This window comes from Pipistrellus kuhlii, unplaced genomic scaffold (assembly GCF_014108245.1).
Source record: "Pipistrellus kuhlii isolate mPipKuh1 unplaced genomic scaffold, mPipKuh1.p scaffold_m20_p_5, whole genome shotgun sequence".
In the NCBI taxonomy this organism is placed as follows: domain Eukaryota; kingdom Metazoa; phylum Chordata; class Mammalia; order Chiroptera; family Vespertilionidae; genus Pipistrellus; species Pipistrellus kuhlii.
In genome coordinates, this window is record NW_023425551.1 from 16,372,736 (window position 1) to 16,396,223 (window position 23,488).

General features: G+C 34.6%; 1 protein-coding gene across 1 annotated transcript in view; it reads right to left on the minus strand.

Moving 5' to 3' along the window:
* Positions 1-23,488, minus strand: part of MOXD1 (monooxygenase DBH like 1) — a 75,999-nt gene that overhangs the window by 42,540 nt on the left and 9,971 nt on the right. Inside the window, exons 2-4 of the mRNA XM_036414730.2 lie at positions 14,164-14,310; positions 13,080-13,247; positions 12,876-12,959 (exon numbers count right to left, since the gene is read on the minus strand). Of these exons, the coding sequence (XP_036270623.1) occupies positions 12,876-12,959; positions 13,080-13,247; positions 14,164-14,310 (399 nt within the window). The remainder of the gene's footprint in view (positions 1-12,875; positions 12,960-13,079; positions 13,248-14,163; positions 14,311-23,488) is intronic.

A 23,488-nucleotide genomic window follows, 5' to 3' on the forward strand; every position in this document is an offset into this window, starting at 1 on the left:
ACCTGGCCTTTAGTTATAGAAATTAAAAGCTAAGGTAGTGAAAATAGTTAAAGTTATAAAGGAACTATTATGGCATATAAAATCCAGTTGTATATAAACAAATATATTGCAATGTTTCCCTCTCTTTAATGTCTCAAAAAAAAAAAATCAATGAAATCAAAGTGAGTTTCACAACTGCTTTAAATTACTAGATAATTACAAAACTCTAAACATTCTTTCATTGTAGATTATTAGAAGATGGCAGAGTAGAAATGGATATGAAGTTTGTGTAAGTTATTTGTCTTGATACTGCTTTACATTTCATATGTTATAAGAGAGATACAGACAGGTAACAGCAACTTGGAATTTATGACCTAAACTTGAATCCCAGTTTCAATTCATTAACTAGATAAAAGGGGCAGTTTTATCAATAGCCCTCATTTTCTGTAGCAATGGAATCAAGTTGACAAAAACAAACAGAAGGTTTCGAGTATCCAATTAAAAATAAAAAAGTTACTTTGAATGATAATATTTCACATCTATCTTGCCTCAGTGCCTTATAACCATTTTCAAATGATTTTCACAGTAATATTATGAATGGAACAGATAGTATCTCCATTTTCCCAATAAGAAAATGGAGAATCCAAGTTCTACTAAGTATTTAAGATGCTCAAGGTCACATACATGGTAATTGACAGAAACGGGATTTACTGGTAAAACAGCTCTAAGTGACCAGAAAGGCAGAGCTCTCCAAACTTAGGCTCATGGAAGTTAAGTAAGTTGTGCAAGTTCTGCTACACTAAGTCAATGATGTTTTATACTAAATCCTCTGTGACATGAGGAAAGACTTAATTTTCTGAGCTTCCATTTCCTTTCCTGTGAAATGGCAATAGTAGTGAATAAAGCACATACATGATGAGCAATCAGCAAATATTTTGCTTTCTAAAATTCGAACTTTTAAAGTACTTTCAGAATGATTTTGTTATTTCCAATTTATTTGGATACATGCTGATACCAAGATCACAACTCTCAATACTATGACCTGTTATTGAATGTGCCTATTGTTATAATCAAAACCCTGTGTTCAGTTTCCACCCAAAAGAACGAATTTTTGCCTTCAAGTCAAAATGGCTATTATGGAGAAGAGGCCCGATTTCATTAATAAAGATGGTTTTAGAAAACCTAGGAATTGTTTTGTAATTACAAAAAGCATACACCTTTGGAGGGTGGTTTTAAAGCAGCATTTTTTTCCCCAAATCTTGGGCCATAAATAAATAAATGATATCTTACAATAAATCTTTATTAGGCCCATGATTCAATAAACCAAAAAGCTAAATGATTCAAACCTCTTCTATAAAGAATCCCACATCCATTACACATATTTAAACTATTAAGAAAATATGATTGATATTGACAATGGGAATGGATGTCCAACAAACTCAACAGTCAAATCACTTCTAGAGAAGACACCTTCACTGCCACCAGGACTGTGAGGCCATCTCTCTCTTCAGAGGAACTGCTTGCAGCTTTTCTTTAAGGAACTAAATGGATACATACATATGTGCCATTAAGAGGTAGCCTGGATTTCTATTTCAGACAGGATGACGCAACTTGCCAGAGTATTAACGTGAAGGAAAACTGGTAAGTTCATGTCTAGGGATAAAGCTACACAATGGTATCATTCAAGATAAAATCAGTGACCCCATTTAGGTACTAAACGCCACAGTCTGCAGTCCCTTTCAATATTTCACACTAGGGGCTTTGGTGTGGATAAGGCATTCTCCCATCAAAAAGTGCAGTTGCCCTGACAACAAGTCACTGCAGGGATTCTACATTCTGACATAACTAGACTGTGGATTTCAAGTCCAGCCGGCAGCTGCTAGCTGGCTCTAGCACGAGCAGATGCTGGTCGTAGCATCAAGTATTCTTTGCCACATGTGCAACCAGATGGAGCTCCCGCACACACCAATGTGTAATACTTCCGAACTTTAAGAAACCAGATTCCTATTTTTTTTTTTTTCATGTTTTCCACATATCTAAAAGTCACATATTGAGGGTTAAGCAAGAAAACATGCTCACCCGTGTTTATTTTTTAAATACACAACATTCCTTGGGGGAAAGTATACAAACAAGAAAGTATCAACATTGGGCAAGTGGCTTAACCTCCCTGGGCTTTAGTTGTCCTTGTCTGCAAAGTGAGGGCAACACCACCTGTTTTCTGCAAGTTTTATCAAGATCGACAGTGCACAAAACGTACAGGACTCTCAATGTTGGGAGCCAGCAGAGTTGAGGCAAGCAACTCAGTCTTAAGAAAATAGAATTAAGTTCCTTCTAGCAGAAGTTATGCGGTGCCCTGAGGGCTTGGCCAGAAGATAAAATTAACCTGCAGCTTAGCATCTTCCTGCTTAGCATCTTCCTGCCACTTCCCCTTCCTGATCCTCCCCCCTAGATAGCCCAGCCTTGGAATGTTGCAGCTTGGACTGTTACACCTCCCTGTCAGTTAGCCAATCCTGTGTTGCCAGATGCCAAAGACTCCTCTGCATAAGCAACCCTGCCCTCCTTTGTTTCTGCTGTATAAATACAGCCATTTCAGAGAATAAAATTGAGGCTTGATCAGAACCTTGTCTTGCCTCCATTCTTTCGCGTTCCTTGTTTGCTTCATTCTCTTAGGTGGTTCCTGCATGCCCCCGTTGTTGCCCCGCGGGTCAGGACATCTCAATAAACGTTGTCTTATCATGTAATTTTACTTTTGCATTTAAGCGCATAAAAAGAGAGGTTGCCTCCTAGCCAACCCTCACCACACGCTATGGATCCATTTAGTGGTACTTTCCCCAAGTTATTTTTTCCATGTGGCACGGGACTGCCCTTCACTGTTCTCTCCTTTCTTTTTGTCTATACTATGTACTTTCATGCTCATGTCTGCTTTCTGGTGTTAGGGTTTCTCTGTTGTTCGGTGTACCTCTTCTCCCCATCTAGATGGAAAGGTCCTGGGGGGGTGAAAGACTATGTCTTATATTGCCTTATATATGACAGAAGCCATAGCACTGAGCACTCTCCAAAGCAGGGACTCACTAGACACTGGTTCATTCTCCCTTGTAATTTGGAGGTAGAGGTAGTGTGAGGGGGTATTTCCAGCAGCTTTAGCTCACTAGTATATTAAGTGCACATCTGATTTCTGAAACATACCACAAAGCAAGTTGCTTTTCCTATATTCTCAGGATTTCCTCACACTAAGCTAAAGGCTGAGGGGATAGCATTTATATTCTGATTAACAGTGATTGACATGGTTTTTTCCTTCACTTAATATTTGACATTCCACATAGAGTGATTCAGTGAGACTCTTTGTTGGTAATGGAATGCATTTAAAGCGAGCAAGGTGGCCTTCAGTATACAATTTCTAAAATGGGTCCATTACAGTATAAGCATTAACATATAGAGTTAACTTTGATGTATACATTTCACCAGAACACAAATCTTTTTCCCTTCATGAAAGAAAGTATCCCTTATATCTGAATTAGTTCATGGTGAAATTTTATAATGAAAGTCAGCTGCAGCTCCAGGAAACAGCTGGTGTTTTGCCTCTTCACTTCCACAAAGAAATATGCAATGCATCAAGGAACAAACTGTCTCAAAACCATAAATTGCTTAAATCTTCTTCACGTGTAGGCAACTAACAATGCATCTTATGGTCGATATTCAATTTTACAATATTTGTTAAAAAATGTTTTACTCAAAAATGTGTATTCATGCTACTAAAAATATAAAGGGTGTTTTGCTAGATGCTATAAAATAGAATTTAAATACAGTATCCTGGGAAATTTTAGTAAATATAAAACAGTGAATCTCAACCAGGGAGTTTGTAATAAAATCACTTGGGGAACTTTTCCCAAAGACAGCAACAACCAACACCAAGAGAAGGGCTTTGACCTCACACCTAAAGATTCTTTTCATATGCGTGTGATGTGCACCCTAGGTTAAGAATCAAGAAAAATAGCCTGGCCGGCATGGCTCAGTGGTTGAACATTGACCTATGAACCAAAAGGTCTTGGTTTGATTCCCAATCAGGGCACAATCCTGTGTTGCACTCCATCCCCAGTAGGGGGCATACAGGAGGCAGCTGGTCAATGACTCTCTCTCATCATTGATGTTTCTATCTCTCTCCCTCTCCCTTCCTATCTGAAATCAATAAAAATATATTAAAAAAAAATCAAGAAAAATACAATGACTCTTTTATTAGTGTAGATGGGAACACACACAAAAGTTATCTTCATTTCTCTTACAACATTTTAGAATAACCTTTTATTGTAGTTTATTTTATAAATGTTATAAATTTCAAGTTTTGTCATTTCTTTTTTTTTTAAATATATTTTATTGATTTTTTACAGAGAGGAAGAGAGAGGATAGAGAATTAGAAACATCGATGAGAAAGAAACATCGACCAGCTGCCTCCTGCACACCCCCCCACTGGGGATGTGCCCGCAACCAAGGTACATGCCCTTGACCAGAATTGAACCTGGGACCTTTCAGTCCATAGGCTGACGCTCTATCCACTGAGCCAAACCGGTTTCGGCAAGTTTTGTCATTTCTTATACTTAACTAAAGTCATGAAATTTTAAGGGTTAAAGATCACTTAGAACAGCCTCTCTGTTATGCAGATTTATAGTCTGAACTGTGTTGTTAACATGAATTGAATTCAGTCTCCCGAGAAGCACTGTGGAGGGGCCACATTCACGTTGGGCAGCCCAATGGTCCGTGTAAGATTAGAACCCGCACCCTCAGTCTGGTTTTTTGGCCGCTCTGAGATTCCAATACTTCTAGTTCCCTTTCCAACAACATGGTTCTTGTTTTTATGGTACTTTCTCAGGAATTTTGCCAAAAATTGACTTCCAATGTCTTTTCAACATTCCCTTTTTATAGACCCTTATGGTGAAGGGGAACAAAATAGGTCATGACTTTTATTTTCACTTAACTCCAAAGAGGATTATACTTCAGTTTAAATAGAAGGCTATGGATTGTTTCCAATGACATGTCCAATACAAAGCATGTCCTTAGTAGGTATAGGCTACCTTCTTGCCACTGAAATTATTTCCAGATCCTTTCTCCTTCATGTCTTCTCTGAGATTTAACATTTTGTAGCAATATGTATAATTTTTTGTCTAATCATCCCAATTCTAATTTTTATTTAACTGACTTTCTAAATCACAAATGAAACAGTATGTATCATTCCTTGTTAACAAGCATTTTCTATCCCCAAGAGTGAAAACAGCAGGTCTCTGTGAACTCAGATGCCATCTGACTAGATTTAAGTTTAATTCCCAGTATCTCTGAATTGGATATACCTCTGCAAGGATCTGTTCATGTAGCCATTGATCTATGTGATGGACACACAGTAGCCTGGATTCTGAGAAGCATATTCAAAGCATATACTAGTAACTTATCAGACATTTCTCACAAATTATTTTTCATTGTAGTATATATCATCTGGAAAAATCATAAGGCTTGAACTTGTAGAAATTGTATAGAGAAAGGTCCAGCAATTTTTCTAAGAAGATGTGTCCTCTCTTAACTCTGCTTCACATAATTTGTGTAATATTAAGCAATTCACTTACTCATACCATGTCTCAGTGTGTGCATCTGGAAAGTGGTGGTAATTCAACTGACCTCACAGAAAGTTGTGAAAATCTAACAAGATATTGTATTAAAGTAGCAAAAAATGGGTATTTTAACTACATACTTCCTTGTTCGAAAGTAAAAGTCATTCATATCTTAATATTACCAAACTTCTCAATCTTATTACAACATCAACATCTAGAATTCAACATAAATGTCTTAGCACTCTTTCAATAAAATGATTTACCAATTTTTATACTTAATAATTATTAATAAATGTGCTAATACTTTTCAATCTTGTCATCCAACCTTTAGACTACTTTAAAAATATGTACTAAATTAGGGAGAGAGTTCAGTGGTAAAAGAACAAATAAAAGTAAATATATTTTTATGTCTGTTAAAAACGGCATTATGGAAGGCCAAAGAATGGAAAGCTAATGGGTGAGCTTGGAATGAAAAAGAATATTTCCCAGAGGATAGTCACCAGCTGGGTTTTATCCTCACTTAGACAAGAACAGGAGGAAATTAGCTTAAATTTCATTTGGATTATAACAATGGACGCAAGCTATGAAATCTAATTCCCAGGGAATCGTTTCTTCAAAATAAAATAAAAACTTCCTGCCTACCATAGTTTCAGTGCAGTTCTACTTGAAGTCTGAGAAAATACTAGATGGAGTTTAAGTTGTCCATCTCTGTAATCCCCACACAGAGAAGAAAACAAGCAATTACAAGCCTGTTATGTGACAGGTGTTTTCACTTGTATTCATTTCATCTTCACTAGAAATTATTTTTCATTCTTCACAAAGGAACACACAAACTCTGAGGATTTAGCTTGCCCAGGGTAGCTGAGCTAATAGAAAGCAGAGTTAGACTACAACCCCTATCTGTCTCAGGGCCCATCCTGGACACTGTACCAACCTGTTAGCCTTGCTCACCTTGGCACCCTTAATTTCTATCCAATTAACACTACATTATTTTGAAGATTTAAATTGTTGACTTATTTATTTAGATTTATGTTATTTAAATTATTTCCAAGATTTAGAGGTACATGAAGCCAGCATAATTGGAAATATGGCTAGTACTTACTGAGCTATCTAATAATATATGTCAAACAGAACTCTAGAAGGTATCTCATTTAATAACTGCCACAAGTTGAGATAAGTTGTGACTATTATTATTATTCCCATTTACAGGTGGAAACAAAAGCCTCAGAACATAAGCTACGAAAGCCCATGCCCAAGAGACTGAAAAAGGGGGCCTTCTAACTCAAGGGAGGCAGTGGGGTCCTATGTGTTTCACCATACCATACCCAGGGACAGTGAAAAGCAAGCATATCAGGAACTCAGACCACAGGGCATCCAAACCCGAGCAGAGATTTCACTTCTGGTTTGTAGCAAGTCATAAATATTTACAAGTAAAAAGAGCCAATGGAAATTATCTGGCCCAGTCCCTTTATTTTACAGACAGGCAATTTGAGACCCAGTGTGAGGTTAAGCACTTTCTCTCGGGTCAGAAAGATAATTAGTGACAGAGTTAACAATAAATCACTTCCATGAAAAGACATGCTTTCAAAGTGAATTCAATTACCTTGTGCCCTCAAGTGGTTATTAAGAACACCCATGTAGCTAGACAATCTCCAGTATTTCTGTGAAGTAGATGTAACCCAAGAGGGTCTGAAAAGAACTTTACAAAACTGAGCAAGCTAAGTTAACAATTTTTAAAATGTGCTAATTTGAGTCAAACCCAAAGTTATAGTATCAGCCATGTAAGTGTTCAAGTATGTTCATCTGTTCTCTAGCAGATAAAAGAAATATAAAACTTCATACACACTTGAATAGGGTATAATTATTTTTGTTTTTATAAACTGTGGATGACAAATTCCCAAAGAAGAGGATTCTTTTGCATTTACAGCATAAATTTTCCTAGAGGTCAAGAATTACAAAATCACAGGAGCCAGTAGTGATGAACTGGTATTAAGAATTCAATTACCAAATAGAGTGTTACAAAATGCTTTAAAGGAGTGGAAAGTATTTTCACATGGGGCCTCTTTGAAAGTTAATTTCTTTCAAACTAAATAAACCTGCCTAAAGATTCACAGATTTGCCTTTAGGAAATACTAAATTAGTAAAAGACAGAGAGGAAATGTCAGTAAGCCAAAAAAATGTTATATAAAGTTAGAATGGAAATGGGTAAAAATGCAACCAACCACTCAGTCAATAGTGAATAGAAAACCACTACTAATCTGCCACATAACGAAGTGAAACAGAAGGTGAACACATGAAAAAACAATGAGAACTAAAGAGGAGAGTCTGTAGAAATGCATTCTGATGACAGGCCAAAAAGCTATTTTCATCAGGGGAAAAGCACATCAATTAAAATGTATTTTGCAATGTTTCATGGGGGTGGACAGGAAGAAGATGTACTGACAGAAAAGAGAAAATTCTAACAGTTGTCAAATCATGTAGTCTGAAATTTAGAATTCCCAAAACTTACTAAGTTTAACCCTGAAATCTTACACATTTTCAGAAATAGAAACCCTCTCACATACTTGACATTTCAGAATGTGTCAATGTTAAAATTTGGCATTTGATGGTGTCAATTTAGTAAAAAGTAGAGAAACTGGGCAAGACTGCAATGCCCATTTAACATAAGCATATAAGTCAACTGTTCATACTCTGAGTCTAGTATAGGAAAATCAATTTTTAAATGACTATTTCATGGATATACAGTACCCTGCTTTAAGGATATTTCATGGTTATTCAATGACAATAATGCTTAGATTTCCTTGTTCTAGGAACCATTCCACAATTAAATCATTCAGATTTATGAATGTCACCAACAGAAAAGAATAGTAGCATCTAATTTTGTGGCAAGAAAAATGTTCTGCTCAGTAGCAAGTAAAAGCATAGCAATTTTTTTTCCTTCCTGCAATTTCTTTCCTTCCTGCATCTATTGATAAGGATGATTGACAGTATTTGTTCACCTCAACTTCAGATTTCTCCACAACAGGTCATTCTCAAGATGATCTCCCTACATGAAATGAGTGACATACTAGGTTTTATTTAAAACTCTGACTGTCTGAAAAGTATTGGCTTGTTTGGAATTCCTCAGCAACCAGAGACCCAACAAGATGATCAACAGATTAACAATTGTGTATTGTTAGTGATTTACATAGATTTATTTAATTACCTTATTTAACAAACACTGCGTACCAGACACTGTTCTAAATACTTACAACATTAAACTCCTTTGATTCACTTAGTAGTCATAAGAACTCTATTGGGTAAGAACTATTATGCCCATTTTCCAGATGAGAAAAACTGAGGTTCAGGAAAATAAATAATTTTCCCGAGAGCACAACAGACAAAAGTAACCCTGTCTTAAAACTCAGTAATGGTCAACCTTTTTGCACAATGCTCTATCCTCTTCTGGGCCTCCTCACTAAATAACAGTTCTCAATGAAAAATCATTCAGCATGCAACACTGGAAACAAATGGCCTAATAATAATAGTTGGACTTATTAAGAGCTTTCTATGTGTCAGATACTGTGCTTAGTGTTAACAATTTATTTAAAAAAAGAGAAAAAAAAGAACTGATGCTTATTCTTCAGTATAAACAATCATGTAAGGAAGGTACCATTACCATTTAAATGACAAAGTTAAGCTGTGGATGACAGTTACCTTTCCACAGTTAAACAACTAATAAAGAAAAGGACTGAACCTGGCCCTTTGGGATGAAGAACCCACCTACTTACCATGAATCTGGTCCGTTAGGAAGAAATGACTAAGAAATGATGATTCAGTCTGGCTATTTTTCCTTTTGCCCTCTTTAACATCATAGGCCATGAACAACTATTTGTTATTATTAAGTAGGACATATGTTTAAACAGATGAGTTGGGTGTTTCATTTATCTATGAGAATTTCCTGACAATTATCTTCAAAAAAAGGAGTGTGTTAAACAAATTGATAACTCCAGCTTCTATCAGAGTATACCCAATCCTTACTGGTAGGTGATAATAATAATTACTAAAGAAAGTGGAAATAATCACCTCCCCCAAAATTTTAAATTTAGGATAAAGTCCCCTATTTGGCAAAAGTAACTTGGGCCATGTTTATTGCATCTGAAGAGATCAGCCACATAGTGGATCTCAAGACAGAGAGACAGAGATGAGCTCTTATGATAAGTGTGGTTTTAATATAAATTACCAAGAATTTTCTTTTTTATATCTACATCTGTGTGCAAGTGGTCTGTTCTGTCATCTGATGATGCAAACATTTTCAAGTCACAATTTTAAACATTTGTACAAGATCAAAATACAAATCAAAAACTGGAATCACAAGTAAATAGAAACCACCAATGATTTTTATTATAATACCATCTTTAGTGAAGATGTAAGTATTTATATTTGTCATTTTGTAATTTTAGATAATATTTACTATATATCATACTTTTAGTAGTAAATATTTATATCATTACATGATTAAAATTTAAATTAGTAATGTAATGAATGAATATTTTGAATTTTAGTCATTTCATTAAATATATTCATGAGCAAGACACTGATTTTTTAAATCTACTTATCTTTATAATTATTATTACAACCACAAAGTGTACTATCAACATTAAACTGCAATTACAAACTTTTCCTTGGTTTGAAATAGAGTGCAGACAATAAAACTAATTTCTCACATGAATATATACTTAAAACTCACTTCAAATGACATACAACATAATACAATATGAAAACTACCGTCTATTCTTTTTTCTGAGAAAGTACCTTGGTTTGTAGCAGGGAAGGATGGAGGCTTTTGGATATAGCTGTTTGTAAGACATAGACTATGGAATAATTAAAATTTAGCGAATGGCTTTTCAAAACAGGAGTTTTTGATTCTATGAAAAAGATAAACTTTTCTTATATTTTAGAGATCATTTCTGCTAAGGAAAAAGGGAATGAAAATGAGATAAGTTCTTAAGATAAGTCCTGAGTCTATGAATTTTACTATAGAAATTCATTAAAATTATTGTCAACTGCCATAGGCTACAAGTTAAAACTCAAAAGTTATACAACCTAAATGTTGGAATTTACTTTCCCAGTAAACCTTCTTGGTCTTTTTGTATATTATCCTACTTTAATTCATTTTTAAATTAAATGTTTCATAATACTTAATGAACTTTAAGATATTTTAGAGTTGAACAAGCTCAGGAATTTATTATAAGTAGTATTGGGATAATAGCAAAATTTTAAAATCTGGCCACCAACCCTCTGCCCTGCAAAAATGAAAGCTCGTCTCTGACTTGTTACCCTTCCCTCAAGTTCCCTTTGCTGGGGTAAAGAACTTCTGCCCTTTTATAGACTTCCAAACACTGCAAAAGATGCTCCAAAGCCTCTCAAGTCACTGTGAGAACTCTTGATATCTAGTAAAGACAGCAATGTAGACCAAAAAATACTTAATTCTAAGCACACCCTTTGATTGAGAAACCTACACATTACCTAGTATTACTAGGATGTGCTTGTCAAGGTAAATCTACTAAAAATTCTTAGATGAGATCCCAAGCAAATGTCCTACATGGATGGTCAGAATATACATGCTCCCTGAAATGTAGAGAATTATTTTTATTTCATTCAACTTAATCATTAGCATTAATAATGAAAGGATAAAAATTATTTTTTTAAAAAGGATAAAAGTTTATAAAGAGTGGGGCAAAAGTAAGTTTATAGTCATTCATATGGAAAATAGCACAATAATTAATAAATAATAATACAAGAATACGTTCTGTGTTTTGCATATTCACAACTGTAAGTCTACTTCTGTCCCACACTGTATAACTATAGCAATCTCTTTTCTGAGAAAACTTTTTCTTGAACTTAGGCACTGTGTTAGTATATAAAGGTAGAATCTGCATTTCTTTTTTACAAGTAAGAAACAGAAAATTACATTGCAAAGAGGTAAGTGACTCATCTGCAATCCTATTAATGCTGTCTCCTGATTGCAAAAATATTCTACAAATATTTAGATCAACTTACTAATTCAGTAAACATTTCTCAACCTGCTCTTCTTGCTTCTCTAAGTAGTTATGAATCATTCTGTAAACGAAAAGCAGGTATGTGCCACTGGACCAATATATCAGAAAATGACAAATTTATGTCATTTCTTAAAATACACTCAGTATTTCCATTTCTACCAAAAATGCTTTGAGGTTGGTAGGGAAAGTGTTAGGACTGACCACCTTTTGGCCACCACCTTGTAGGAAGAAATCAGATCCTACAACGCACATTACCTCAGAGCCAATTACCTGAGACACGGTAATTAAAGAGTCAACCTGCAAATCCTACCTATATATTTCCCTTTAGATTCCAGAATCGACAAGTTTGGTCCTTCCTCACATCCACACTATTTCATTACCCAGTCTGAGGGCTGGCAAAAAGTTGGCAATGTCTGGCCTCCCAAATGTTTACAGTGTTTGATATGCACTATTTCATTCTATCTTAGTCCTTCCTATGTCTTGGTCCTGACTCCTACAATCTCAGTTGGGTTGAGACCATGGATATCTTCAGCCACTGTGGAACAGCCAAATAGTTACCCTGCACAGAGCCAGACCTGTGAGGGTTTTTAAATACTTGTTCATTCACCAACTACAGGCAAAAGTTTTGGGAGAGCTATCCCTGAGGGAGTGGAGGGGGGATTATATGCCACAGGCAAACTGAGCTTATGTACTACACAATTCTGTATTTTTTATCTTTTGTATAAATTCGCAAATTTTCTTGTTTTCCTACTTTCAAAAATAGTATAACTATTATCTTTCTGAGAATATTCAGTATTTTCAATGACAGATATTCTCAAACAATTTTGGTAGGGATTATAACCTTCCTGGATACAATTTACCAATGTGTGTGTGTGTGTGTGTGTGTGTGTGTGTGTGTGTATATATATATATATATATATATATATATATATATATATATATATATATATAATTTTAAATTCTAATTCCAACAATTCAAATTTCAGAAGTGTTGTCTAAGATAAACTAGAGCTGTTCAAATACATCCCAAAACTTTTACCGTTAACATGTAAAACTAGGGACAAAAATCCAGAAGACTAGCTACTTAAATCCTCCTTAAATTTGGTGTCTCTCAAGACAGTATGTGTGTCAGGTTAAGCCAGTTCTTTGTTCTCTAAATAACTTCCATATCATTTCTAGGCATATTTTACCATTTTCATTTTTAGAACAAGTTCTACTCCATTCAAACAAATTAAGTTTAGCCTCTGAGTGAGTCACATACCTTTATTACGTGATGCTTTTCCTGAAACACAGGAATCTTAAACATTTGGCACCAATACGTTGTACCTTTGTTTGGAACGGGGACCTGTCTTAATAAAAAGGGAAGGAGAACACAAAGTCACATTCTCTTGACAAGAGGTTAAGTAAAAACTCATACACTTTCTATAATCCCACTCCTACAGTCCTAAAACCTGAAGAAACTTACGTTCTGATTTACCAGCTCAATGTACGGTACAGCTGTAGGCAATACACTGGCTTTCTCAGGGTTCAGCAGCCGCAGGCTCTTGGTGCCACGATTGGAGTTGTGGTACTTGGGACCATCTTCTCCCACGTCTTCATGGTGGTAGGCCCAGATCACTTTCACGGTGCTCTCCTGGTGATGGGACATGAACACAATTATCTCCAGAGAAGTGAAGAAAAGAGAGCAATAACATCTGGAATGCTCTAACATCAATTGTGTAAATCTGATTTGATCATTAAGTATCCAAATAGACAAGTGTGTGTGTGTGTGTGTGTGTGTGTGTGTGTGTGTGTGTGTGTGTTCGGGGGTGGGGCAGAAATTGTCTCTCTGAACAGGCATGATTATGTGTTCCAAAGCATGGTGAAGGACAACTGACAAATAGGTATGCTTTCAGGCATTCAAAAACAACAAATCATTGTCATGCTAAACCTCCAAACCAGCAACTGGTAGTTACCCAGCAAAAATTCTTGTTAACCAGCAGAGATTTTAGAAAATTGAAATCTGTTTTGATGCCGCAGACATTTTAGAGAAAATAAATAAGTAGAATGGAAATTAAAATTATTTTCCAGGTCAGAGTTTTGCCTCTCATAGGCATATTACTTTTTTGCATGAGGTCTGCCAATAAGAAATCTGGTATAATATGTTGATAGACAATTTTAATCACTTTACTATTTATTTTGACTTTAGAAGTTTACTAAGAAGAACCAGTTATAAATCAGAGAAATTATATTCAGGATCATACTTCTCTCTCCTGTAATATATTTCTCACAATCTTTACCTATTGTCTATTTTCAAAGCAAAAACTCTTTTGAAAAGTCAATACACTCTTTGTACAGCTCTTCAAAATGCAATTCACACAAAAATTGCCTTTATTGATATTTATAGTCTTAGATTTTTTTGTGGCTTAGAAAAAGAATTCAAGAACATTTCCCCAAAGACTATGTGACGACTTTGTTATCAAATATAATTTTTAAATATTTGTTCCTTTAATTCTGTAAAGGGTTTTACAACTGTAACTGTGCAATTTATTCATGCATGCATTCCTTACCGTTATTGTCCTGTCATTGACATCACATGTATGCAGTTCTCTGGTAAATTCGATGACTGTGTGTGTGCTATTTTCCATGGCATAGTCTAGGTGGTAATCTTGTTGTGCATCTTTTTTCAATTCTCTATTTTCATTTGTAAAATAATCCTGTAGAAAAATATGGGGGGAGAGTCAGAAGGAAATGAGTTTAGATTAAGAGGACCTTAAAAAACCTGATTCTGTGAACACATCCAACAGCAACTTGAGCTTACTCCTCACGGGTGGCAGGATACCTGTGACCTTCCTGTGATACTACTATATATGATATATATATATATATATATATATATATATATATATATATATATATGATTCTGGGTTTGCTTAGTACATAAACCTGTATCTCTAATCATTTTGTAAGCCCTGGAATTTTCTAAGGGTCTGCGGGATCCCAGTTAAGAGAATCAATTCCCCAGGAAATTGGCCCATTTTCAGCTTCTGGACCTTCAGGAAAAGACAGTGTGGATGTATAATACCATAAAGCATCAAAAGAGATGGAACATTTGAGATCACTAAGTGTGAAATTGTTTGCCTCAAAGTGAAATAACTAGTTCTTGAAAAAGCAAGAACTAGCCCCACTATTTTCCTGGATGGAGTGTCCCTTCTGCACTTAAGCATCCTTACAGTGTTTTAGTATGAGCTTTAACGGTATATGCTTATTAAAATGAAATATAATAAAAAGTAAGGAAATAAACTATATGAATTATAAGATATTGAAAAACTAGGGAAATTTTGTTTTTGTGGATCAGCTGTAACTTCTGTACTAAACTTCTTCAGTGGTATACAATTCACTTCCAGGAGGCAGACAGATGCATCAGAGAGGGCATGAACTTTGAAAACAAATGGCTAGGAGTTGACCCCAGCCCTCCCCTAAATGCCCTGAAGAACTGTTGAATTCAAACTGGGAGCTTTTATCCTAACATTAGTAAAATGGGGATAATATAGAATATACCCTGCTTTATGGATTTTGAAAGATAAATAAATGAAATAGCATATGGGGGGGGGGGGGGTGTGTGAATGCTACCATGGTTAGCTCACTTAATGACATTTCCTTCCCGAAGGAAACTGTAATTTTTCCAAAATATTTCCCTATGTCTTTTACCATTAGCTTACTATATTGAGAGTTATAAAGATCATGTTGTTAATTTTCATCACTAATAGACACAAATTTTGCCTTAACTATTATGGTTTTTCAGTACAGAATGATTCTTTACTTTTGGTAAATCACAAAGAATTTTTTTAGAATATACATACTAAAACAAAATTATACTAACCTTTATGAACACTAAAATTACATTTGAAGAAACGATTGCTATGTTTGGGAGAGAAGATACAGTATACAAGAAAAAAACACACCTTAAACCATCAACAAATGTCATACTCAAATGGATGACATTTTTGAACTTTTATCCCTAGTACCTTAATATTATGTGTGTGTAAATTTGACATCCAGGATCCCAGATCTAGACATTGTTCAAACCCCACATTATTGGCAATGCTCAGAGCCTAATTTTTTCACTCTAGTAACAACTACAATTTATTGAGACCATACTATGCCCTAAGCCCACTTTAAGCATTTTCCATGTATTAACTCATTTAATCTTCATATCAAGTATATAATATAAAACTCTATTTCACAAACAAAGATAATAAAGCACAAAGAGGTTAAGCATCTTGCCCAGGACGCAGGCAGCCTGCTCTAACTGTAGTAACCACTTTAGGAAAAGTATGACTTAGTTAATTTTTCTATGAAAAAAATGTATACATCAGGTTTTTCACATAAAATCTTACTTTTCCTACTGTTAAAGTTGGGGTTTGTAAAAATATATATATATATATATATATTTTGAGAACTAGTTGTAACTGTGAAAGTAATTCAAATGAAATATTCCTATAAAACTGTGATTTTTCCCAATTTTAATTACACAGATTTTCAATATGTAAATGAAACAACAGTGTCAATAGGCAACAGGGAATTTAGATAAACGAACTGTGCTTTATACTAAGCTCACATTCCATTACATGAATCAAGCAATCACAGTTTTGCAAACAAAGAGAATACAGTACAAAATGTAATCAGCTCAAAGAGTAGAATAATTACCCTAGTCTTACAAACATGTTTCCAAAACCATTAGTCTCTCTAACTATCCAGCTGGCTTGCCAGTTCTCCATTTGTTCTATTTCCATTCACCAATACCAATTCCTTTCAGCTATTCTACTTTTCTGGCTTTTCAGATAACCTAAATCTGAATAAGAAAGAAAATGGAAGAAACTTCCCTCAGGTCTCACTAAAAATCCTGTGGTTCATCTGCCCTGTGTAAACTGCTAAGTTTATATTTTTTGTAAATGTTCAATATATAGAAAAGACAGCTGCCAATTATATCAAGATCCCAGATCCTGGAAAAATGTGATTGTCTAAAAGAGCTAGTATCTCCAACCTTCATGAGGGAAAACATGAATGGATTTGATTAACACTAAAATTGAAATGCAATACATTCCATTACAATTTTGTTCCCATTTTTCAAAATTTAAGGCTTATTTGGAAACATATCTTCAGATTAGCTGTCCAACTAGAATTATTAGTTACATATCTACTTCAGCGGGGCCCTTATTAATGCGGAAATCCATATTACTCTCTTGCCGTTTTCTTATGAAACCGCCCAAGACAAATATCATAAACCTTCTCTAAACAAGATACCAACACTTCCCCACCCTAAGTTTATGATCATATATCTCATTTTATTGAGAGAATTTCAGTGAGAACACACAGCGTGCCTTCTTTCTATCCTAATATCTACTTTATGAAATCATAAAACATACTTAATCTAAATAAAATCTTGCCCAACTGACGTGGTTCAGTGGTTGACAAACAACCTATGAACCAGGAGGTCACGGTTCAATTCCCAATAATAAAGGCGTATGCCCAGGTTGTGGACTTGGTCCCCAGTGTGGGGCCTGCAGGAGAGAGCTGATCAATGATTTGCTCTCATCATTGATGTTTCTACCTTTCTCTGTGAAATCAATAAAAATATATTTTAAAAAATAATAAGAAGAAAAGAAATCCCAAATAGAGAAAATGAAAACAAGGAGCAGATGGGAAAATTAGAAAACAAATAGATGTAAATGAAATGAAAAAGAAACATTAAAATAGATCCTACATACATTAAAGAGTTAATAATATTATGCACACCTTGATACATAAAACTTGGATAATTTAGATGAGAAACAGATAAACTCAGCAAAGACGCAAACCAGCAACTTAGTCAGAAAAAGAGATACTCTAAATAATCCTATAATCTACTCATGGGTAAAAAACCTTCCTATAAAGAACATTCTAAGCCAAAGTGCTTTTACTTTATATTTTAACCAATTATTATTTAAGGAAGAAATAATGTCAATCCTTCACAAACTCTTTTAGGAAATAAAAAGGAAAGGGCACTTCCCAACTCAATTTTTGATGCTAGCATTATCCTGATACCAGAACAAAGGTGTTATAAGAAAATTTACAGATCACTTTCTTTCATGAGCCTACCTACACATTTTTTTTAAAAAAATGTATATTAGCAAATAGTTATATGTAAAAAAAAAAAAGATACTATATCATGACCATGCAGAGTTGGTTCAAAATTAGAAAATTAATCAATGCAATTCATTGTATCAAAAGTCTAAAAAAGAAAACCGTATGATCATTTTGATAATGCAGAAAAGCCATTTGAAACATTCATCCATGGTTAAATCTCTCAGTAAACTACCAATAGAAGGTAGTTTAAACTTATAGATGCCCTTAAACTTCTACAGGACATCTATAAAAACCTTACAGCTAGCATCATATTTAATGATGAAAGACTGAATTCTTCCCCCTCTAAACTTGGGACAAGTAAATCCTAGGAACAAGGTAAGATTGTCCACATTCTCCACTTCTAGAAGCCTCTACTGTTGATTGCCCACCTCTGATATTTATCTATGTCATTCCCATTCCCTAACTTGGACATTAAAGTTCTCTCTTTGACATTATACTCTTCTGTCTTCATTTTTTTTTCTTTAGGAAATTCATCTACTCCAAGAGTTTCCAATCATCGCCTTTATTTTAGTATCACATTTCCAAAAGTCTATTAGATATCTTCATCTGGAAATCTTTTTGTCATCTCAAATGCAATATATTCAAAATTATATTCACCTTCAATCTGTAAGGTTATTTTCTTTACTTATACTGCTCTTCTCCCATCCATCCCAAATCCAAAACCACAGTCTTCTTTAACTTCTTCCTCTATAATTTCACAGATAGCCCCTGCTCCTATCATGCCTTCCTTTGAAAAAATAACCCACCTTTTACTTCCACTCCATTACAGCTTCTCCTGTCTTAGTTAAGACTCTACCATACACATATTTCTGTCAGGTTCTTTCTTCAAATTCATTCTCAGGGTGTCAGTAGATCTAATTCAACAGTATATAATACAAAGTTCTATAACTTAGATGGAGTTTCTCTAAAATTTAGTCTCACCTGATTTTCCAGGATGACTATCACTAATCTTACCACAGGATCTTTATTATCTATTTTTTATTCCCCTTAAATACTCTGCCTTTCCTCAGCACTTTGTTTTTGTTCACATTGTTCCTCTCTCTCTTTCCTGCTCTCCTCACCCCACTGAGATTGCTCTCCATTAACTCCACCTACTGGAGTACTTGCTTCTATTGAGACCCATGACTATCTCCTCTATAAAGTTTTCTTTGGTCATTCCAACTGGAAGTGACCATTCCTTCTCTGAATCTTTATTCTTCTACCTGCACTCCCAAGTAGGATGCAATATATTCTAGACACAGCACTATCTTCTCAGCCATGAGACAACTACCCAGAAATAGATTTCTAATCTTGTTAACACAGTTACTAATTTGTAACTTTAGAGTAATTGTTTACATTGTAAATAGAATAAAAAGAGGGAGAAAACAGATTATTTTTTCACTTGCTTTCAATTATATTTACATATGGTTAAGATCTGAAGTGGAATGTGTTTAACCAGATGCTAGAATGAGTTTGGGTCTGCATGATCTGCCATGCAAACACATCTGGCACTGAACTCTGGGGATCTTGTTACAACCTTTTAGGCCCTAAATGGACATGAATCTTATGAGACTGACATCAGCACTTAAGAATAAAAAAGTTCATGCATGCAAACAGTCTTTGAAATTCTTTTACACTGAATGGCATTCCCTACTGAGTATAAAGGAAAGAAAAAATAGATCTGAGAGAAAGAAAAATCATGTTTTAGAAAGTTTTCTAATGTTAATTTATATCCTCAGTGCCTAACAGACAGAGCAGAGGTTCATTAAATATCCTTGATTTTAAAAGGAGTATCCTGCCTTTCTTTTTGCTAATTCTAAATGAAAATAAAAAATAAGCACCATCTTCCAATATTCACATCTTTGTGATAAAGGTATAGCTTGGTGGGAGCAAAATGTTCCCCAGTAACACCTCTTTTCTTCCTTCACTCTGTATTAATAAAATATATGGCCTACAATCAAACACAGTCTTAAGGAAGTCCATATTACAATACAATAAAAAATGGCATATTGGCAAACCTTAGAAGAACAACTAAATGAGGCAAGAAGAGAGAAAAAAAGCCAGGTCCCAAATTTCTTATCATTCAACTATTATTGCTTGGAGGAAGAAAAGAGGTAGGGGAAGGAGGAGAAGAAGGGAAAAGAAAGAGGAAAAGAAAATAAGTCACTCAAAGACCTGTCAATCTTGAAAATCCTCATGCAAACTGGCTAAACCTTCAACAGATGTTTAGTGAGTTAAGAGTTTCCTGACAGTGTGACAAAGGGATAAAGTTAGTCAAATAAATCATTAAGTGGAATAGTTATTTGTAACTAACATCCTGTAAGATGAAAAAATAGAGAATGCATTGACTGTACAACATCAACCAACTAAGAGTTTGAATATCAATAACATCACCTATAAATTTATATTCACAGAACCATACTGGTACTTATAAAATATATATTTTTAAATTTCCCAAGTCATTTTTACTGATTTTCACCTTTAGACTTAGAACTGAATGGTGTCTCTCACCTCTACTTTCAGTCCCATTTACCAAATGGACCCATATGCAGCTCTACTGGAAACCCATGATGAAGGCCATTCCTCTGCTAGCTTCCGATAGTGCTTGACACTCCAGGACTTTTCAAATAAAAATAGGAACTTGGTCACAGTGAACTCTCATTGTCATGACACAACAGCCATTATAAAAATCCAATTGTATGATATATGTATTAAATATATTGTATATTTTATAAATATCACATAAAACACTGACAAATAAAAGTAGGATCCAATAAAGTGTCATTAAAAACAAACTGAAGGCAAGAGCATTGAAGAGGAGTTGGAAAGTCATGATTCTGTAGGGGCTTTGTAAGAGTTTAAGAATAAAAATATGAAGATACGTTAATTATGTAAATATAAAAGCTGGTACATAGAATCCCTTCTTCTTTGTACTTATTCAGTTGTAATGTTCTGTGAAGTGGAATGTGAAGTAATATTACCCAAGATCAATGGCTTTTATGTGGAGGTCAATCATTCCAATACAAATATCTGCATTAAGATCAGCTTTAATATGAATCATCATTGAGATAGTTTTGTTGTTATTATGGATTATCACATTAATTAAAAAATATAAATACTGTTTGTACTTTTTAAAGATAAACTATTACCTATTACTCTTGAAAATCTGAGTTAATAATTAAAATCTGGCAATAAAGTTAGTCTATAGTTATGTCATAAAAAATTTTTACTCCTGAAACATGTTCTCACAGGACATTTTTTTTCTTTTGAACATTTCATGCTTTGAAAAAATTATGAAATATATCATTAAGGTTTCAAACTGCTGGGTGGCAATTGTAAAGTCGGCATTAGCAGAAGCTGGCATTTATCATTAAGCATGAGAGCCCTACTGCTGGCTGCCACTTTCCAGCTAACACAACAGCCCGCCCAAAAGCTAGCTTTTATATTCTACAAGATTGCTACGACCTCTTGTTAAAAAAAAAAAAAAAACATGACTGCACAGATGTTAAATGATTCTCACTCATTGTCAGTCTTTTTTTTCTCTCTCTCGAATACAATCTCTGTAACAGAAGAGAGCTTTGACTGGTGCTATGTTAAACAGGATAAAGTGAAAACTCAATGGTGTAATAAAAGATAGGAATAAACTGCTGGTCAGCCCAGAGAACTGAATGTAAGCACAGCTGTGGGGAAAACCTTGAGAAAAATGTTGCCATCTGTCATCATTTTCTTCAACAGGTGCTTGCAGTTTTTCTTCTTTTTCTGCCTCTCAAAAGCCTGTTCCTTCAAACGTTTTCTTGTAATAGCAATTTCTATAATAAGTATCGTGGTGATTAAATAATATTGATAGTAAAGTGATAAATATTTTTGTGGTAGAGGGAATCTTTGGTCCTAAAATATTATAAAACTATAAACAAACTAGATACCAGTAAGCAATCTTCAGAATGTCAAGAGCAACTGGTTTGAATAAATTATTTATTCCCTAATCTTAGAAATGTGAACAAAATGTCAAAATGGAAGGGGTTTGCCTCCTAAAACCACTTCTAATAAAACTGATTGGTGAAACAGCTCTCAGAATGCCAAAATCTGAGCACTGTTAGTGTGTGTTCCCTGCAGGGGCCCACCTGAGCAATCTGTTTGTTCTGTAAGTGCCACCTTTGAAAATACACGTCCTTAATTCTCTCCCACAATCATCTCATCTTCATTTTATTATAACTTAATACTGTTCTAAAATTATAGAAGTATCAGACACACAGTGAAAAATTAAAATTTGACTCTTTTAACAGTAAACTTCAATAAAAAAGTAACTTCAGACCTTACTATTGAAATACCTTTGTCCTATCCCATCACCATAATTTTTAGAAAATTTTAGATGACATCTCTTAATTGTCTATGACCAGTTTACGCAAGGAATAAATTTTTGAGAAGAAAGCTCTTTTCTTCCTTCATCACTCTGTCCCTCTTCTTTCTACCAACACATATTTTATTGAGTGACTACTATTCCTCAGCCTGTTTTGTAAGGCTAAAGGCATGATTGTACAGTATAATAGACAAAGTCCCTACCATAATAAAACTTATTATTCAGTCGGGGGAGAGTGCAGGTTAAAAACAAGACAGTTTCACAGCTTCTAATGTCTTCCCTTCTATTAATTTATTGAATAACCTAAAAGCATGAATGTGGAGTAAGATTATTTTCAGCATCATACTCAAGTTGGAAGATAACCTGAAGGCTACCTAAATCCTAGTTCCCACCAAAGGAGGATTTCTCTCAAAAACATTTCTTTTTTAAAAATATATATTTTATTGTTTGTTTACCGAGAGGAAGGGTTAGGAAGAGATGATCAAAGTACTTAATGCCTTCAGTGACAAAGCTTATAAACCTACACTCTCACAAAGCAAATCCTTTAAGTCAGAAATGTATTTCTCATATAAAGCTAATATCCTCTACCCGTTCATGTATATTAACTGGGTCTTTTTTCTTCCTTCTAGGCTTGGGGAAGACTGTCCACTCTTTCAAACAATCATCGTGTTTTTCCTAATTGTTATTTCTCCAGGTACAACATTACCAGCCTTTTCCCATTACTCATGTACCTAATTTCCAGATATTTCAACCACCCTGGTAAACCCCGCATAGACATCTCCTGTTCACACACACATCCTTTAAAAATGTTATTCTAGTGTGATTAACCTGGTACAGAATCAATATTATCAGTATTATAGTATCAATATTACTTCCCTTGATATAATAAGTAGAGTTTGCAGGCTAATATTGCATCTCTGGGTTTAGTAAGCATATCTTTTGACTTTAAAATGAACTAATAGTTATTTCTTTTTCATATAAAAAAATGAATTCAAATTAAGTCCAATTTTACACTTTTTTTTGCATATACAACCATTTTTAACCAAATATTTAATTTTATTTGTATTCTCATTGAACTTTTTTTTAAAAATATATTATATTGATTTTTTTACAGAGAGGAAGAGAGAGGGATAGAGAGCTAGAAACATCGATGAGAGAGAATCATCGATCAGCTGCTTCCCACACACCCCGCACTGGGGATGTGCCCGCAATCAAGGTATATGCCCCTGACCGGAATCAAACCTGGAACCCTTCAATTCACAGACCGATGCTCTATCCACTGAGCCAAACCGGTTTAAGTTCTCATTGAACTTTTAACTTAGTTTCCTTTCATTATTTTCAAATATTTTCTTTTTAGTCCTCATTCTGTA